General features: G+C 44.3%; 1 protein-coding gene across 1 annotated transcript in view; it reads left to right on the top strand.

The window, feature by feature from the left end:
* LOC121837545 (serine protease 30-like) overlaps window positions 1-11364 on the top strand; it is a 125688-nt gene extending 114324 nt beyond the window's left edge. The window contains exon 4 of the mRNA XM_042293159.1: window positions 11248-11364. Within this exon, the coding sequence (XP_042149093.1) occupies window positions 11248-11289 (42 nt within the window). The 3' untranslated portion in view covers window positions 11290-11364. The remainder of the gene's footprint in view (window positions 1-11247) is intronic.
* The last annotated feature ends 6497 nt before the right edge of the window (window positions 11365-17861 follow it).

Below are 17861 nucleotides of genomic sequence, written 5' to 3'. Positions count from 1 at the left end.
CCGCCTCGAGTTTCTCGAAGAGGCACACAATCACTTGGTGTCCACCTCTCCCCGCCTTCGATCGCAAAGAAAAAAAAAAACAAAGGCACTAAAAAAAGCGGATATAACTTGCCCCCCTCCCTTTTTTTTTTTTTGTAGAAATGCTTATTTGGATTTTATGACATTGTTGTTAGGGTCTGAAAAGAAAATAGATTCAGGGGCTTGGTGTTGCAAAGAAAAGGCTTTGCAGAACTGAAGAGTGCCAAGCCTCCCTTTGCGCTGGTCAATGCCGTGACAGTATCACTGCCGCTCAAATTTATCAAAATAAAAACGACCTTTTCTTTAGAAGGGGGGGGGGGGCTGGTCCTGAAAAAAATATAACGAACTACAAGGAATCCGTTACGTAAAAAATGTAAGGGAATTACTTTAAAATTAGACTAGAAAAAATGTAATTATTCAGTTACTAAATTACCGATAAATGTAAGGGATTACAAGGAATTTCGTTACTTGTAACGGATTACGTACAAGTCTGGTTGCTTCGCTACCCGTCGGGTATTCGGTGTGCGTGCGGTTCGGTCGAGTAGTCCTGGTCTTTTCAAATCGTAAAATATTTAAACGGACTTTAAAATTTAGTTAAGAGACGTTGAATCCCCAAGATACATTAATTATTACGACAGTGCTTTTGCGTGTAATTAGTCGAAATCACGCATTAGAGCTGTGCAGAATCAATTGCAAAAGAAACTGGAGCGCGAGAGGCACGTTGAGTAGGTAAGTAAACAGTGAAGTGGTTGTTAATGTGACACTTGCGAAACCGTCCAAGAACGCCAGATGTTAGCGATTTTTAGCGGGAATTCGTAAAAGTTGCAGAGATATTTCGCAATCTCGAAGGTGTTTGTTTTTGCGATCGGAAGAGGTATTATGTATTGTGTTCGATATCGTTGGACGATGTCTTAGCTTTGCAATTTTTTCCACTTTAATTTCGCGCGGCGAAACTTACGATTTACACTGTTACCTGTATCGCTTAAGAAACACAGCCGAAGATAAGAGCGTTATTAGTAAAAAAAAAGTTTGCCTAATGATTTGTAAATAGCCAACAAGCTGTTAAATAGGAGATGTTGGCTCTCTAGCCAATTAGTGAAAAGAGTGAGTGCGCAGGCGAGCTGGTGGTGGCAAATGATGTATTGTAACACCCGAGACTGCGGTGAAGAAAATTAGAAAATTTTCGTCGAAGGAACAGACACAAAAAGGAACGTGAGCCGTTCCCTTTAGTGTCTGTTGCTTCGACTAAAAGTTCTTCATCTTCTTTACCACACTCTTAAGTGTTAAGCAACATTATTATCTTAGTTAAACCAGTTTGGTCGAATTAATCTTTTGGTGCTATTCCACAGTGATAATTTATCGGAACTCTGTTTAAGAATTATTTCAAAAATGCGCTTTGACATGCTTTGTTCAAATATAAAAGATTTATTTCTGGTTAAGTAGATATGAAGAATAGCTTACCATTGGCATAGCACCGACCATTGCTCCACGGACGCAGATGCCGTTCCTGTCCGTGGATTTGTTCAGTTCCGCGGTAACCACGTTCCCTGGAGAGGCCGCACGAACGAAAGAGCGAAAGGAAGGTGGCCCCCCACAGCGGCCGAGGCAGTTAGCCCACGAGGGGAGATTTATAAAACATCAGTTGATTTAAAAAGTCGACCGGCCACCCTTTGGTCGATCTTATCTGGTATCACCCTATATTGATTTGATGCTTTGAAGTAGTTGTTGTGTGATGGCTTGGTGACGTTATGTTTTGACGCTTGTGCGGTTTGACGACCTGGATGATTTATTTTGCAATTGTTTGACCACTTTATAATTTAATGCTTTTACAGTTTGACTGCCTGACGAATTTACGGTCCGTATGCTTTTGAAGTCACACGTGGTCTGACGAATCGCAAACATTGCAACATAGACACACTTCATGTGTTCATTTTGTATTTTTTTTATATTTGAATTAACTCCCGAAAACTTAGGTTTTTGTAACCCTTCTGAGATCCCCGTAATCAAGTGCAAAGCAAAATTTGCGTTTGCTCCGTTGCACATCATTATTCTTTTCTACGCTGATTATTCAACACTTATTAAGCAAACCCCAATAGAGCCACAGAGAAAACCACATCTAGCCTACGCACGCTACTGTACAGACGAAAAAGCGCTGCAAATCAGCCCTGCGAGTTCCCATTCAAAATGTCTGATGAATCCTTCCGATGATGAGTCCTACTCAATGTTACCCGTTTTGTTATCAGCAAGCTGCCTAGGCTATTCGCGCTATCATGTACCCGCGATATATTGTAGCTTCTTTTAATGTTTAATAGCGAGTTCGTTTCACACGCACTGGCAACGTTCGAGTTCTCTCCCAGAATGCATCGCACTCACAGAGTGTTGCACGGAAAACTGGACTCAAACGAACTCGCCAAATGCACCGAGTGCAGAAGACTGATGCTGCCGCCATCTATGTTGTAGAAAAGGCACCGACTTCAAACCGAAACTAGCGCCTTTCTGTTCGGAGTGATGCGTGGGAATGCGTGAATGCAGTCGCTACCAACGTTTATCTACGAACGTTGGTCGCTGCAACCTGTAGTTTATAGTTGCGATGACTTCAAGCAGCTCGGCTGCCGTAGAGGTAGTTACAGACGGCGTAAATCTCCGCAACCAGCTGTCTACAAAGCAGCTGGTTATTCTTAGAGTTATTAAATGAGCTGCGCTTAGAGTATCGGCACTCCGTTCCCCGGCATTGTTGTGGGCGCCGCCATTTTGGCTCGTATGCAGAGCAGACGCAACTACCGATCGTCATGATTCAAAAGTGCGACTTCCTCAGCATTAGATTCGGTGTTAGGAAGGTCACGCAATATTTCTTTGCTCTGTCACGAACCGTTTAAACATTTGTGGGGGGCGGAAACGTGTTTCCTGTGATTTCAGATAATGTTTCAGATAACTGGCAACCATGATTTTAAGACACAATATGGCCAAGTGTCGTTACTCTGAAGCGTAGCTTATTTAGTGGCACTAGTTATTCTTATAACCGTTTACACTGAAGAAAACTGATGATGCTGTCCGAGCAGAAGCTTGATCCGTTTGAGCATGGTATTATGCGTGAACCACTGAAAGGGTACGGCTTAAAACTAGCCTGTTGGAATATTCAGCAAAACTGGGACTTTCGATTTGGATCGTCATTATAGGTGGATCAGATATTAGCCTTGGTGAGGGCGTCGAGAACGAGAGCTTTCTCGAACAAAATACGACGGGGCAAGTTATCTGACGTAAATAAATGTTAAACATGATGACGTTGCCCAATCCTCGGGTAAAGTTACCATCTTTAGCTTTCTCTGATGCTTATTGGGTAGAAAGAGGTTTCTGCTGGGGGAGTTTTTTCGACAAATGTTAAATTTTTCACCCGCACACGGATGGTGATAGACATCTCGGGGCCCGCTGTCACGTTTGTTTTGAGCATTTCTTTACACACTTGTATATTTCAGCGTTTGTACGGCAACAGAGCGATTTAAAACCTGCAAATAAATCACGCGTTGTCAATGGCTTTCTTCGGGAAATAGCAGACGCTCACAATTCAAGCTCGCGTTTGATTTCGTGGCCCGCGGGACCCGATTTTTATGAGAAAATCTACTTTTTTTCCCGTTCGGTTCCGCGACACATCGTAGCAGACGAACCCTCGTCGTCTGCTCCCGCTCCTCGCCGGCCCCGCCGGAGCAAGGCATGACGGGATTGCATTTTGGCGCACTCCCGATTTTCTCGGTGCAGCGAGTGCATGCACGCGTGGGGTGTCAGCGCTGAAACGAACTCGGAGAGTGCAACCACTCGTGGAGTGCCGGCCCAAAACGAACCCGTTCCACGCTTCGAGTGGGCACGCGTGGGCACGAGTGCCGTGAAACGAACTCGCTATTATATATCTGGCTTGTTTTATTCCTAATTCTGAGTTGGAGAACACTCATTCGATCTTTCTCCCACTTAAAATATACTGAGCCTACGGCCTAACATCCTGGAGGCTTCGTAAGTTTTGAATAGATTACTCTGCCACACCCGAAGAAATCTGCAGCGTAATACATTTGCAAGATTAAAACTAATCAAATAATGTTTTAAATAATTGGTCAACGGCAACAGAACATGAAACAACAGACTCGCGATCGCTGGCTGGACAAGGACGCAACCTTAAAGGTCGTAAAGATAACGAGTATATTCTTAAAAATATGACTTGTCAAGATAAGGCGCTCTTGTGGTCTACGAAACAAGGGGCAAGAGAACACAATTTTCAGTATGTTTTGCACCGAAATGGTAACATGTTTGTCAGGAGGAAAACCGGTTACCCTGCCAAAACAGTAAAAAGTGAACACGACTTGTCAAACATGAGCTGAGCTACTGGTGCTTGCAGCCTTTATCTGCATTTTTTTCCTGTTTATACTTTCTTTTGAGATGGCATTCTCAGAATATGTATTGCCTTCTGAGTTTGAAGCTTGTATTGGAGAAGAGTTTTCCTTATCAACTTACTGTTGACATATTAATATTCGAGCAGCAAAAATAAAAGTGTTGATCTTGAGGGTTTTTTTGCTGAGCTTTCTGATATCGAGATTATTCATTCATTCATTCGTTCATTCATTCATTACTTCATTCATTTATTCATTCATTCATTTGTTTATTTTTCGTGCTCATAAACAGCTTGAAGCCTTGATAATGATGCACAATTAACATACAGCAAAAAGAATTCTACAAATTGACAATAGAAAACTTGAACGCTACAAAAGATGGTTATAGATTTGTAAGAGAAAACTTGAACGCTGCAAAAGATGGGTTAAAAATGTCAATGCAAGAATCATTGAAAGTATTATACAACGTCTGAATACGTGTCATGGGACAGGTTCGGAAGAATTCATTAGCATTAAACCTGGTACACAGAACATACCGATGTTTCCAGATTGCCTTTGTATGAATGTTTTTTTTTATAAATCGCAGCGAAACCCGAGTGTGTGTGTGTGTCAATTTTGATTAAAGAAAGTATTGATTGCGAGTTACTGCCTTCGTTTATTGTTATCAGTAAAGATTACGAAGCTTTATCATTGCGAACCAAAAACGACTTCGATTCGGTAATTTACCGCCCCACTGCAGTCGATTTGCCCCCTTTTTTGAATTTTCTGAGCGCTCTTTTTGATTTTGCAAATGAAAAGAAGCTGAACATTATATGCGGTGGCGATTTTAATGTGAACATGTTAAGTAATACTGCCTCAAAAGGGAGTTGGAAAGTTTAATACTTATAAATGGTTGTACTGTAATAAAATCTCCGACCAGAGTTACCTCAAAAACCTTGATTGATTGATTCATAACAAATTACGAGGAAAGTCGTATAAGATCTGGAATAATTAATTATGACCTCAGTGATCATCTTCTAATTTTTATGTGTGTCAAAATGAATAACATAAAGTAGAAAGTTCCAATAACTTCTGCGCAAGTCCAGTGTGTTATGCCGGATGGTTTGGAGAGGTTCACGGAATGTGTGGCAGATACAAATTGGGATGATATCTTTTCAAAGAGCGATCCCGATGAGGCGTTCAAGTTTTTTCTTGGACGGTTTAAAAACATTTATCCGAGCACTTTTCCTTGCAGACTAATTAAAGTGAGGAAACGCATTCGGAAACCATGGATAACTGTAGATCTACTTGAAAATATAAATGTTAAAAATGCGCTATATATAAAGTTCACAAGAACTAGAAATCCCAATGACCTTCGGACGTTTAAATCGTACCGTAAGCAACTGACAAACGCCCTGAGAAAAGCAAGAAAGCGTTATCATAATGAATCCTTTAGAAACTCTGTAGGCCATTCTGACCTTACGTGGAAGAACTTGAATTTAGTTATAGAAGGCAAAACGTCCCATCTTGTAGAATGCATTATTTTTGCAGGAGAGAAATTAACTGGCGTGTCATTGGCAAACGCATTTATTGACAGGTTTGTTGATTTGCCTCAAATTAACAGTAGTGATGCCGCATGTGATAATATAACCTTTAAAGCTAGGGATTCCATTTCTATTGCCAGTTACTGATACAGAGGAGTCTACTACTTTTATGGAATAAAAAAATAGCCATAGCTATGATGTTGATGGCATGCAGATTCGGGCGGTGAAATATGTTTTACCAATGATCACTCCCTTCCTTACTTGCATATTTGATTTATGTTTTTCAACTGGGGTGTTTCCGCAGCTGATGCAAAAAGCTAGAGTGTCTGTATTTTATAAAAAAAGGGAGACAAGAACGACATAAATAATTATAGACCTATCTCTATCTTGTCGTTTTTTTAAGGGCTTAGAAAAACTTATTCACATTCGTCTGTCAATTTTTTTAATAAGCATCGTGTAATTACTAATGATAAATTTGGGTTCATGAAGCATCGTTCGACAGACCTAGCATTACTAGAACAAAAAATAATTTATTTTAGAGAGTTTTAAGGCAAACCAGGTAGCTTTAGCCGTATTTATTGATTTTACGAAAGCATTCGATTATGTAAACCATAATTTATTGCTAAAAAGACTTTATCCTTATGGAATTCGGGGCCAAGCACTTACGTTGCTTCAGTCATATTTGAGTGATCGTAAGCAGTTTGTCTATTTAAATGGATTTTCATCTAATACAAAGTCTGTTTTCTCTGGTGTACCACAAAGGAGTATTTTGGGACCTTTGCTATTTAACATTTATATTAACGATATTGTTAACATAGATTCTCTTGCTAAATTTGTCATATATGCAGACGATACAACTCTTTTATTTTCGGCTAAGACTAGTGGTAAACTTATCAACTGCGCAAAATGATACTTTAACAGGGTTGCAAAATTAAATATCCGACAACGGACTTTAAATTAAGAATAGTAAAACTAAAGGAGTTGTCTTTCGAACCAAAAATAAAAGCGTTTTATAACGAAAAGTCTCGTAATAAATTGAAATGTCATAAAGATAGTGGAGAATTTGAAAAGTCCTGGCGTTTATCTTAACCAGTATTTGTCTTGGGACGACCATGTAAGCTATAAGTTCCTAGATTGTCCAGGGTCATTGGATTAGTCTCACGAAACCGTTTTATTGTACCAAACAACGTTAAACTACTTACTGTAAACGACTAAATTTTCGCGAGGACCTAATTTTCGCGAATTTCTCGAATCGCCTACAAACGCGAAAAGTATGTCCAGCGAACAACTCGGGCAATATGTGAACGCTACGGAGGCGATACTCGCTTCGCGAAAATTAGAATCCGCGAATAATTTAAAATTTACAGCTTTTGTCCGATTCGCGAAAATTTGATCCTGCGAAAATTAAGTCGTTTACAGTATATATACAACTCTATTTACATCCCATTTAAACTACTGCCACCTGGTACGGGGTAGAACCACCAGTTTCAATCTACAAAAAATACATCTATTACAAAAAAAATTGTCCGCTTCATTGCTAATGTTTCTTATATGTAAAGCGCCGAGGGTTTGTTTGAAAAATATATTTTGTTGCGCGTTTTCGATATGTATACGTATAAACTTATAGTCCGCTCTAAGGTAGAAAAAAAAAGAAACGTGGATATTCCGGCCAAACATTCTAAACTAAGGAAACATTTTACCTCCTATCCAACTCGTTCGGCGGCACATTGGGCTGTGCCTCCTTGCCATAACAACTATTCCATGCCTTCTCTAAAGTATACGCTACCTACTTTACTAAATTTCCTCTTAAACAAAAACGTTGATATAATTTCTGTCACAATGCAAGACTTATTTTCTTATTTAAATGGAATATGTTAGTTTTCTGCGATAGGTTGTACTCTATTTTGTACACAATGTTGATATTTTTGCTGTTGCTTTGTATTTTTAGCTGTCATATGGAACTGTAAGGGAGCAGGGGACTCCGTCAAGGTAGAAAACAGCTTTTTCCCGCTATTTCCTCCATTCCTGTATCGAACGGGAAATAAACTTTATTAATGTTATTATTATATTAAGTCACTGAGACCTTTAAATGCAAGAAACATATTACAGGAGTACACTTATGACTGCCTACGTGTAGGAATACGAAAGCATTATAGTCCAGCCAGGGAAATGTTTTCAAGTAATGTTTCTACACGTTTCTACACACACGTCACAGAAAAGACCTTACCTCTTCTGTGACAAAGCATCTGCGTTACCGCGCACATATCGAGGACAACGTCAAGGACGGCATCTAGGAGAACGTCAAGGACGACGTGACGTCTAGGACAACCTCTAGGACGACGCCTAGAACGACCTCTCGAACGACGTTGAGGACGACGTCACGTACGGCATCTAAGACGACGTCATGGATAACGTCCTAGAGGACGACATCAAGAACGACGTCTAGGACGACCTCTAGAATGACCTTAAAGCACCCCTGAAAAGAAACAAACATTTTTTTGAAGCAGTCTGGTTGGGACACGCGTGTCAAAAAATAAATTTTACGCGAAAAAAAATAATTTTTAGAGCAAAATTGACGGCGAGAAATTTATAAGAAATTCTGCGCGCAAAGTCCATGACGTCACTGGTCATTCTGGAATGACTATCTCGCGCAGTCAATATTGCTCCAATTTTTTTTTTCGCGTAAAGTTTGTTTTTTGACACGCGTGTTCCAACCAGACTGTTTAAAAGAAAAACATTTTTTTTCTTTTCAGGGGCCCTTTGAGGGCAACGTCTACGACGACGTCGAGAACGACGCCTAAAGAACGACGTCAAGAACGACGCCAAGAATACGACGTCTAAGATGACCTCAAGGACGACCTCGATGACGACGCTAAGGACGACGTCGTCCTTGAGCATACGATTGATCGGCACGTGCTAACGTCAGTCCAGCGCATACTGTTAGGTTCCGGAGGGAGGGACGAGAACGCAGGAACGTCGAGTCCGGATTGAGTTTTAGATGATATAATTGAAAAGAAGAGGGGATGAATTGTCGCTCTCGGCTCAACCAGACCGAGCGCTCCCCTGGTCCCGCGCTCCCCTTTTTATACCCGGTCCGTTGATTCACGTCACGGTTCGCGCAGCCTTCGCTCCCGTTGATTGGTAGAGCGGGAGGTGGTGGCGACAGAAATTTGGCTGCAGCCAGTTGTTCAGGATGGCGCGAGTCTTTTAATTGTGGTTGATGAAGAAGAATTCTCGCGCCGTGGCACGCTTGCGGATGGTAAGTGCCCGGGTGCTATGGTCTGCAGCGCAGTTCAGTGGTCCTTATATGGACTTGTCCTGGCCTACAGACTGAGCGCACTCGCCTACTTATAGCTGCAGGTCTCCAACACAGTGCACCCACCAGCTACCATAAGTGGCTGCATGACAACAACTATCACAAGACATTGCTTCAATTCATCCATACCACAGGTCTTCTAGCATACATATAAGACATTTATGCCTAAAGGCAACCCCCTACGTAAAAAAAAAAAAAAAAAAAAACTCCCTAACAATACCCGCGTTTACCCCCCCCCCCCCCTCCCCCCCCAAACGTTACTGGAGCAAGCTTGCTCCAGTAACGTTGGTCTGCCCCCCCCCCCCCCCCCCCTTTTTTTCCGGATACGCCACCAGCAGTTAGACTGGCTCCTTAGCAACGGTGACGCTGTTTCACTGACGCCACATGACGTGTCGCAGCCATTGGGAATTCAGGCGCCGTTTTCGGAGGACCAACAACGCCGGCTACGCGCTATGATACAGTTATTGCTTTCACATTAAAATTTCAGAACGAACCACGCTCTTTCGCGTCAGTGGTTCGGTTTGATTTCTTTTAAGCCGAAAGCCTTACTTGTCCCGTAAGCGAAAAAACGTCGAAAAAGCGATAAAAATACGTTTGAACGGCACGCGCCGCTTCATGGGCGGCCATACACTTGTCCCATTACCTTGGCGTAGTCCATGCGGTCGTCCTAGAAGTCGGTCTAGACCTCTAGGACGACCTCACTTGTCTCATACGTAAAAAAATGCGGCGGCGGCATTGTTAGCGTCGGCGTCGTCCCAGACGTCGTCCCAGACGCCGTCCCTGACGTCATCCTGGACGTCGTCCTAGAGGTTGTCCTAGACGCCGCACTCTGTGTCGATCTCTAGGACGTCGTCCGCGACGTCGTCTTATACGTCTTCCTGAACTTTAATACGTATAGAAAGAAACATTCCTCGAAAACATTTCTCCCGCGGAACTGTAATGCACTCGCCTTCCTACACGTAAGGAGTCTTAAGTGTACTTCTGTAATTTTTTTAATTGCTAGGTTTGTGGCCAAGAAAACAGATGGCACGCCTCAGTTATATACCTACCTCCATGTTGAATAAACCTGAGACTGGGGCAGAAATGAACATATAAGTTGAAGAAACAGAAAAGGGCAGGACGACGTTCGTCCTGTCCCTTTCTGCTCTTTCAACTCATTTGTTCGTTATTATAATGTAACTAAATGCAAAGGTTCAAGCGAGCTGGACATTCTTGTCCAGCTCGCTTGCATTTTTGCATTTAGTTACATTATAATAAAAACCTTAAATTGCAAGCTTCACCCTTGTTGAAGTTAGACTGGTGGCGGCTAATAAAAACTGTTTCCTCTACTGACGTCTAACCCCTGGTTAGCTCAGTTGGTAGAGCGCTCCACCTGTAACGGAGAGGTCCCGGGTTCGATACCCGGACCAGGCGGATTTCTTCGGTTACGCACCAGTCACCTAGCTGTGTTTGGAGATTTGAGTCCGTCCCTTGTCCCTCTTGTTCCCCTTTTCCAGGAATTATTTTCGTCATATATGTTCATTTCTGCCCCATTCTCAGGTTTATTCAGCACGGTTAACATTCACCAGCTGGCCCGCACCCTTACTATATTATACCTACATCATTTATGCATAAAAGAGGTAATGCGCCCTACGAATGTGATGAGAGATATTAGCTTTTAAACGGCAAATACCCGAGGCCTATTATATAAACATATATTAGGATAAGATGTATAGGAACATAAAACATATGTTTATATCCCTACAGCAAGATAAACATTTGGATTACAATTATGCTACAGCAAACGTCGTTGCTTGCGTCATGGGAAGTACACATTTTGATATAAACATCCTGTGAATTGGTTTCAAATGTGACAGACGACATTATTGACGTCGGCGAAAAATATTCCAAAATCGTCACGGGTGAATAGACAAACGTTTACGCACCACAAGATGGAGCAAAATGCTATCGCACATCTACGACGATCTGGGCTGCGATTTCGCCTGTAATGTGCATTTGATTTCGTTTGCACTTGCAGGATCGCAGGGAGGGACCGGATCTCCAACTCTGCAAAAGGTAGAGCTGCCCATTGTGGACATTTACACCTGTTTGACAGACTACCTTCACGATCATCCAGTTGATACTTCCACCATGATCTGCGCTGATCCCAAGCTAGGCGGAAAATCAACCTGTCAGGTAAGACACAAGACCTACAGAAACTCCTATTGTTGGTGAACTAGAAATAATAGTGAAATAGTCTTCAATAAGACGCCTAAAGGGCATGCATTTTCATAAAGCGTGTAAGGCCGGTGCTTGAAAGGCGTCTCAATGCTCGTTCACACAATTGCGATTGCTTACGACCAAGTGCGTCCTATAGGGGTGTGGCGAACCTTTGTCGAACCGGATTTTTAGGTCGAACTTTTGGGGTTCGACTGGGTTGAACCGGTTCGACGAACATTCGACCTTTTCACCAGATTCGACCGGTCCGACTCTGGGGACAGTGTGGCCAGACCTTGATACAAGCATGTCTAGGTTTGGAGAATTTTTTTTTATGCAAAGTGCTTTTTTTTATTTTATGAAGAGTTGCAATTAAAATAAACTAATGCTAATCACTGAAGAAGTTAATAATTTAATTTTTTGTACTGTATTAACTGAAATAACCAATCAGTGCTGTTCATAGTTCATCCCTTAGCCATCAGCACCCAATCCGAAACCAACTGGCCAAGCTGCCGCGCATGCGCATAGCAGTCGAACCTTTGCCGAACTTTTCACAAGAAGGTCGAAATATCGAACCTCGACCGGTTCGCGACACCCCTAGTTGTGACCTCTTGTGGTTTCTTACGACGGGACAACACACTGCCGCCATCTCTCGCGTAGCCGGGGGCGAATTGCGATTTTTGTATATTTATTATATTTTCGCGAGTTATTCTATCACGATTGTCCTGAAAGTCTTTTGACAATATTATAAACAACTACATCTTGTTGATAGTACCTACATTGCATCTCGCAAATATAACGTGTCAATACATTCCTCCCCCCCCCCCCCAAAAAAAAAAAGACAACCAAAAAACGTAAAGCTTTTTATTTTTTTTTTATTGCGAAAATTCGCTAAATATACACATCATTGAAGGCTCATTCTCCGCCAAAATATAGCGCTAGCGCTTTGAACCAGATGCCAAAGTTTCAGAACTGGGTCGCTAAACTCGTCAAACGCAAAGCATGGGCCGAAGTTTGCAGATCGTGCATATTGGATCGTCGCGACCATGCCGTCACGCGGGACGAGATGTCAATCATCCAAACTTTCTCTGTGCTCCAATGGACCTATTGCTATTTACCCAAGCATCAAAGAGAATGCAGGGATTGGTGTTCCACGCGCCGCACGCGCTAACTTCAGCGGTAGTAACTTTTCTAAAGCAAATACCTAAAACAAATGGCATCTTGCACGCGCGTTCGTCAACGCTTTATTTTACTTGTTTACTTCGAATCTTTTATACGGGAAAGGCGCGCGCGTGTGGCGCGTGGAACATCAATCCCTGCATTCTCCTTGATGCTTGGGTAATATAGAAAATGGTCTATTCCAGAGAGATTGTGAATCACAGTCGTATCGAGCTTCATCGGAGCGCGCGCTAGCAACACCGTGGGGCCAGGCGATTGAACGGCTGCACTGATGACGTTGTGCTCGCGTGTTCCTACATTCCTACGCCGCGTTAGAGTCGATGCTGTCTAGATTTTCCGGGGCTTTGAATACTCTGAAGTTTCACTTCGCAAGATCGTCGTTTGTGGAAGTTAGTGGTGAAGACAAAGTGACATTTCACAACTTTGGGACAAAGTTATTTGAGACCAAAATCTTCGCTTCGGAGTCGAGACGAAGATTGAACTTTGTGATATTGTGGAGCCGTGCGCGGTGAACGCGGCATTAGAGCTCATCTTCCAGAACTCGCAACAACACCGCCGTGGTCACCCAGAGGCGGTGTGTATAGTGACGTCGGTTGTGTTTGAGGGATGAGGGGGGAACGGGGGTTGCCAAGAAAAAACCGGAGGAAGGGGAAATAAAAAAGGGGTACGATCAACACAAACAAAAATAGGGGACAGAAAGTGCCGTACAAAATGTTCGCGCCCCTAATTTTTTAGTATACCTTTCTGAAATGTCTGAGCACTGTATAGGAAGCTATGGTTTGGGGCTGGGGTGGTCGCCTTCTTTCCTTACCCCTTTATGACTTGGAATAGCGCTGCGTGCAATTTTCTAAATAATGGTTCGAGAGGTTCTAGAACTAAAACGGTTCGCATTTCATGAACTCACGAGAGGCAATGACAGACTTTCAAGCGAGAGGTTCGTGCTACGGCTCGCAGCGTGCAGGCGCGTTAAGTGACGTCCTTTTATAGTTCTAACTCTTGACGTCAGGGTGAGGATTATCAGTCTGTGAACGACAAATTCGATGGTGCTTGTTCAAATTGACGGTGACAACTTCAATTCTGTACGATGGAAGCTTGGAGTCATCGCGTTCTTAAAACATCACCGGCAATATTAACGACCTGATATTAATTACTCTTATTTCCGTTGATTACAGCAGAATAGATCTCAGTCTGGCGAATCTTGGAAAGCCCACCACACCGACGCTTTTGGCGGCCTACATAGCCCATAGTCACTGCATCCAAGAAAAAAAAAACAGTATATATTTTTTCGCTAGGGGTATCCACTCGAAGGAGAAATCCGCCCCCTTCCTCCGCGGATCGCGCATCACGTGAGACCTACGTCATTCCCTTTTGACGCCTCGCGGCGCGTTCTCCTCCGTGGCGGAGGCGCGGAGGCTTCGCACTGTTAGCACGAAAGCTCCGCAGGTGCACGCGGCGGAGCCGGGGACGGACTTTCCCGGGTTATTGACGTCACGACATCCGACCGCGGAGTTCTCCTTCGTGTGGATACCCCATCCACACGAAGGAAAACTCCGCGGACGGATGTCGTGACGTCAACAGCCCGGGAAAGTCCGTCCCCGGCTCCGCCACGTGCACCTGCGGAGCTTTCGTGCTGACAGCACGAAGCCTCCGCGCCTCCGCCACGGAGGAGAACGGGAGAACGGCGCCGCGAGGCGTCAAAAAGGGATGACGTATCTCTCACGTGATGCGCGCTCCGCGGAGCAAAGGAGCGGATTTCTCGTTCATGTGGATAGGGGTATCCACACGAAGGAGAACTCCGCGGACGGATGTCGTGACGTCAAAAACCCGGGAAACTCCGTCCCCGGCTCCGCCGCGTGCACCTGGGGCTTTCGTGCTGACAGCAGGGTCATTTTAGGCCAAACGATCCTGCCCCTAAATCGACCATCACGGATTTGGTTTTAAAAATTTGTAGGCACTTAAATCGACGTAAAAGTAATCTTCCCAACATATTTTTGCAGTAAAATTTTTTTTCCTCCTTTGGCGACCCCTTGATTACCCCGAAGAACTGGCTTCTAGGGCTATGTACGGCATTTTTTTTTCCTGGCAGTTCTGAAAGTAGGTTGTAAAATAACACTGTTTTTAGTAACTAAATAGGTCCCTCTAAATGCCCAAATAGTTACTTGCATGTAATTTCAACCTTTTCTTGCAATTCCGGGGCACTACAAATAGCCTAAAATGCCGATATTCACCTTTTTTTCCTCGGAAAAGAACAAAATTATCAGGCATAAATTTTACTTGTATTAATAGCACTTAGATTGAAGTTCATTAAAAAAATATTTTCCGTATGATATTTGTTGCGGTGTTTCGACGAAAAAATCACCAATCTTGAAAATAGCGCAAAAAGAGCAACTTTCACTTAAGATTAACGGTGTGAGGTGGTCGGTCTAAAAATATATTGTCAGCGGCAATGCGTCATTTAGAACCCAGACATCAAATAAGCAATGTTAGAAAACAGTGTTATTTCTTAAACGCGAAAAAATAATTTTTCAATGTCGGTCGCCGCACCGGTCGCGTGCCTGTCCAGAGACGTCGAACAGCGGCGTACTGCAGCGGCGACGCCGCCGGACAACAGAGCAGACGGGTTCGCTACGCGAGCGCGCAAAGCAGACGGGTTCGCTACGCAAGCGCGCAAAGCACACGGGTTCGCTACGCAAGCGCGCAAAGCAGACGGATTCGCTACGCAAGCGCGCAAAGCAGACGGGTTCGCTACGCAAACGCGCAAAGTAGACGGGTTCGGGTTCGCTACGCGAGCGCGCAAAGCAGACGGGTTCGCTACGCAAACGCGCAAAGTAGACGGGTTCGGGTTCGCTACGCGAGCGCGCAAAGCAGACGGGTTCGCTACGCAAGCGCGCAAAGCACACGGGTTCGCTACGCAAGCGCGCAAAGCAGACGGATTCGCTACGCAAGCGCGCAAAGCAGACGGGTTCGCTACGCAAACGCGCAAAGTAGACGGGTTCGGGTTCGCTACGCGAGCGCGCAAAGCAGACGGGTTCGCTACGCAAACGCGCAAAGTAGACGGGTTCGGGTTCGCTACGCGAGCGCGCAAAGCAGACGGGTTCGCTACGCAAGCGCGCAAAGCACACGGGTTCGCTACGCAAGCGCGCAAAGCAGACGGATTCGCTACGCAAGCGCGCAAAGCAGACGGGTTCGCTACGCAAACGCGCAAAGTAGACGGGTTCGGGTTCGCTACGCGAGCGCGCAAAGCAGAAGGGTTCGCTAAATAGGCGTACAAAGCCGACAGCAGAGTCTAAAAAGTGGTTGTGAAACCGTCTGCTAAGCGCTCAGCGGCGTGCGTTCACATGTAATGGGTGTAAAGTGAACAAACCTTTCCCATGGAACCTAATAACGCTGGTAATCTGACTTCCACGGATCATGCCAGGGAATCTCAAGGTGGGTTTTAGGCAATCTTTTTTACTAGTTATTGCTTTTAAACGTTCTAAAAGCGAGGTTTTAGCCTCGTACTTGTTGCAGTAATTTCAGAATAGCAGATGAAATTCAGTTATTTGAGTGCACTGAGCAAACAATTAATCTTTTTTTCGGAAGACCATCTTGTGCCGTGTTCATTGGGGCCAAAAGGGTGCCATAAAACGACGCAAGTCAACAGGAAGTTTTTCGTTAAAATTTCAACTGTGACAGAAAGAGAACAACGCCTTTTGGCTCTGCGTGCAAACAAGGACGAAGACGCGCCAAACACAATATGCGCTCATCATTATCATACTTACGTAAAGAAGTATACCACACTTCTGGCTTCCAAGTTCTGTATGGACCCGTTCCATAAACACACCAGGAGCCGGCGTGGGACATCAGTTATATCACTAGAGCTTGCGATAGCTCTACCGTCATTGAAGCTTGTTCCTGGAGAAAGGTTGTGCCCCGGGCTCAAAGTTCGCTGCTTCCAAATGGGCGTGAGGTGCAAGCAGACTACTGACACGCTTACTGAAGAGATGACCTCCTCTGAAACTAACGACCAGGAAGAAGCATTCCCCTCATCGTTGAGTCTCAAATTTTCAGCAGTTAGGGAAATTCCCCTGTCCATCGGGCGGAAGTGCGGACAAACAAATACGGATATGCAAACGAGGCTGGACAGTCGTAGCCGGAATGTCTGTAACCTGACCAACACTGCGGACGTTAACGTCTCGTCGACATCTAGACCAACACCTAGTTATGAGTTCCGGACAGACGACTACAGACGGCTCATGGAAGACGTCAAGAAGCGCTTTGGCGAAGAAAAAGACCGATCAAAGAAGATTTCGCTTTTGACCCTGGCCCCGAGCTCGTGGTCGCGAAATGGGATCGCGCAGTATTTTGGTGCCTCTGAAAGACAGGCTCGCTTTGCCTTGTCAATGAAAAAAGAGAAGGGCACCTTGAGTTGCTCAACCAAAAGGGTGAACAGACCACTAGACGAGACCACTAAAAGCTCTGTCAGAAACGTTTTAAAGACGAACTTGTTTCCATTTGCCTTCCAGGCAAAAAAGACGTCGTTCGTGGGAGCCAAAAACGATTACTTTTAGTGAACCTGAAGGAAGCATATGAGGAATGGAAGAAGAGCAACAACGGAGTGAAATGCGGATTCTCAAAGTTCGCTGCTTTGCGGCCCAAGCACTGTCTGCTTGCTGGAGCTTCAGGAACGCACTCCGTCTGCGTTTGCCTTTATCACCAGAACTTGAAGTTACTTCTTCACTCATCAGGTCTGGAACACACAGTTGATTCTTTGGTTGGAATGACAGTGTGTGACTTAATGAAGACTGCATGCTTGACAGGTGTAAGCAGTGCCCAGGCACTACGCACGTCGCACCTTCACTTATGAACTCCGCAGCCCTTGGCCCCGACTTAGTGAGCAACGTTACCGTGTGTCAGTGGGTCAGTGTTGCACGGTGCAAACTCGAAACGATAGTTCTCACGCCAGAAGAATTATCCGAGCGGTTGCTAGAGATGCTGAAAGAACTAAAGACGCATCACTTCGTGAGCAAGATTCAGGCGCGTCATCTACGCGACTTAAAAATGCGTCTTACGCCAACAGAAGCAATTGTGCTGCTAGATTTTGCTGAAAACTACAGCTTTCTTCTTCAGGACGCTCCACAATCATATCATTGGGACAATACCCAAGCTACAGTTCATCCCGTCGTCTTCTATTTTCGTCCACCAGATCGTCAAGACGAGCTCCACGTTATATCATACGCAATGATATCGGACTGTTTGGACCATACCACTGCAACG

The sequence above is a fragment of the Ixodes scapularis genome, unplaced genomic scaffold (assembly GCF_016920785.2).
Source record: "Ixodes scapularis isolate PalLabHiFi unplaced genomic scaffold, ASM1692078v2 PGA_scaffold47__10_contigs__length_4178495, whole genome shotgun sequence".
NCBI classification, from domain to species: Eukaryota; Metazoa; Arthropoda; class Arachnida; order Ixodida; family Ixodidae; genus Ixodes; species Ixodes scapularis.
Note: the sequence above shows the minus strand (reverse complement) of the source record. Positions and strands in the feature narration are given on the sequence as shown.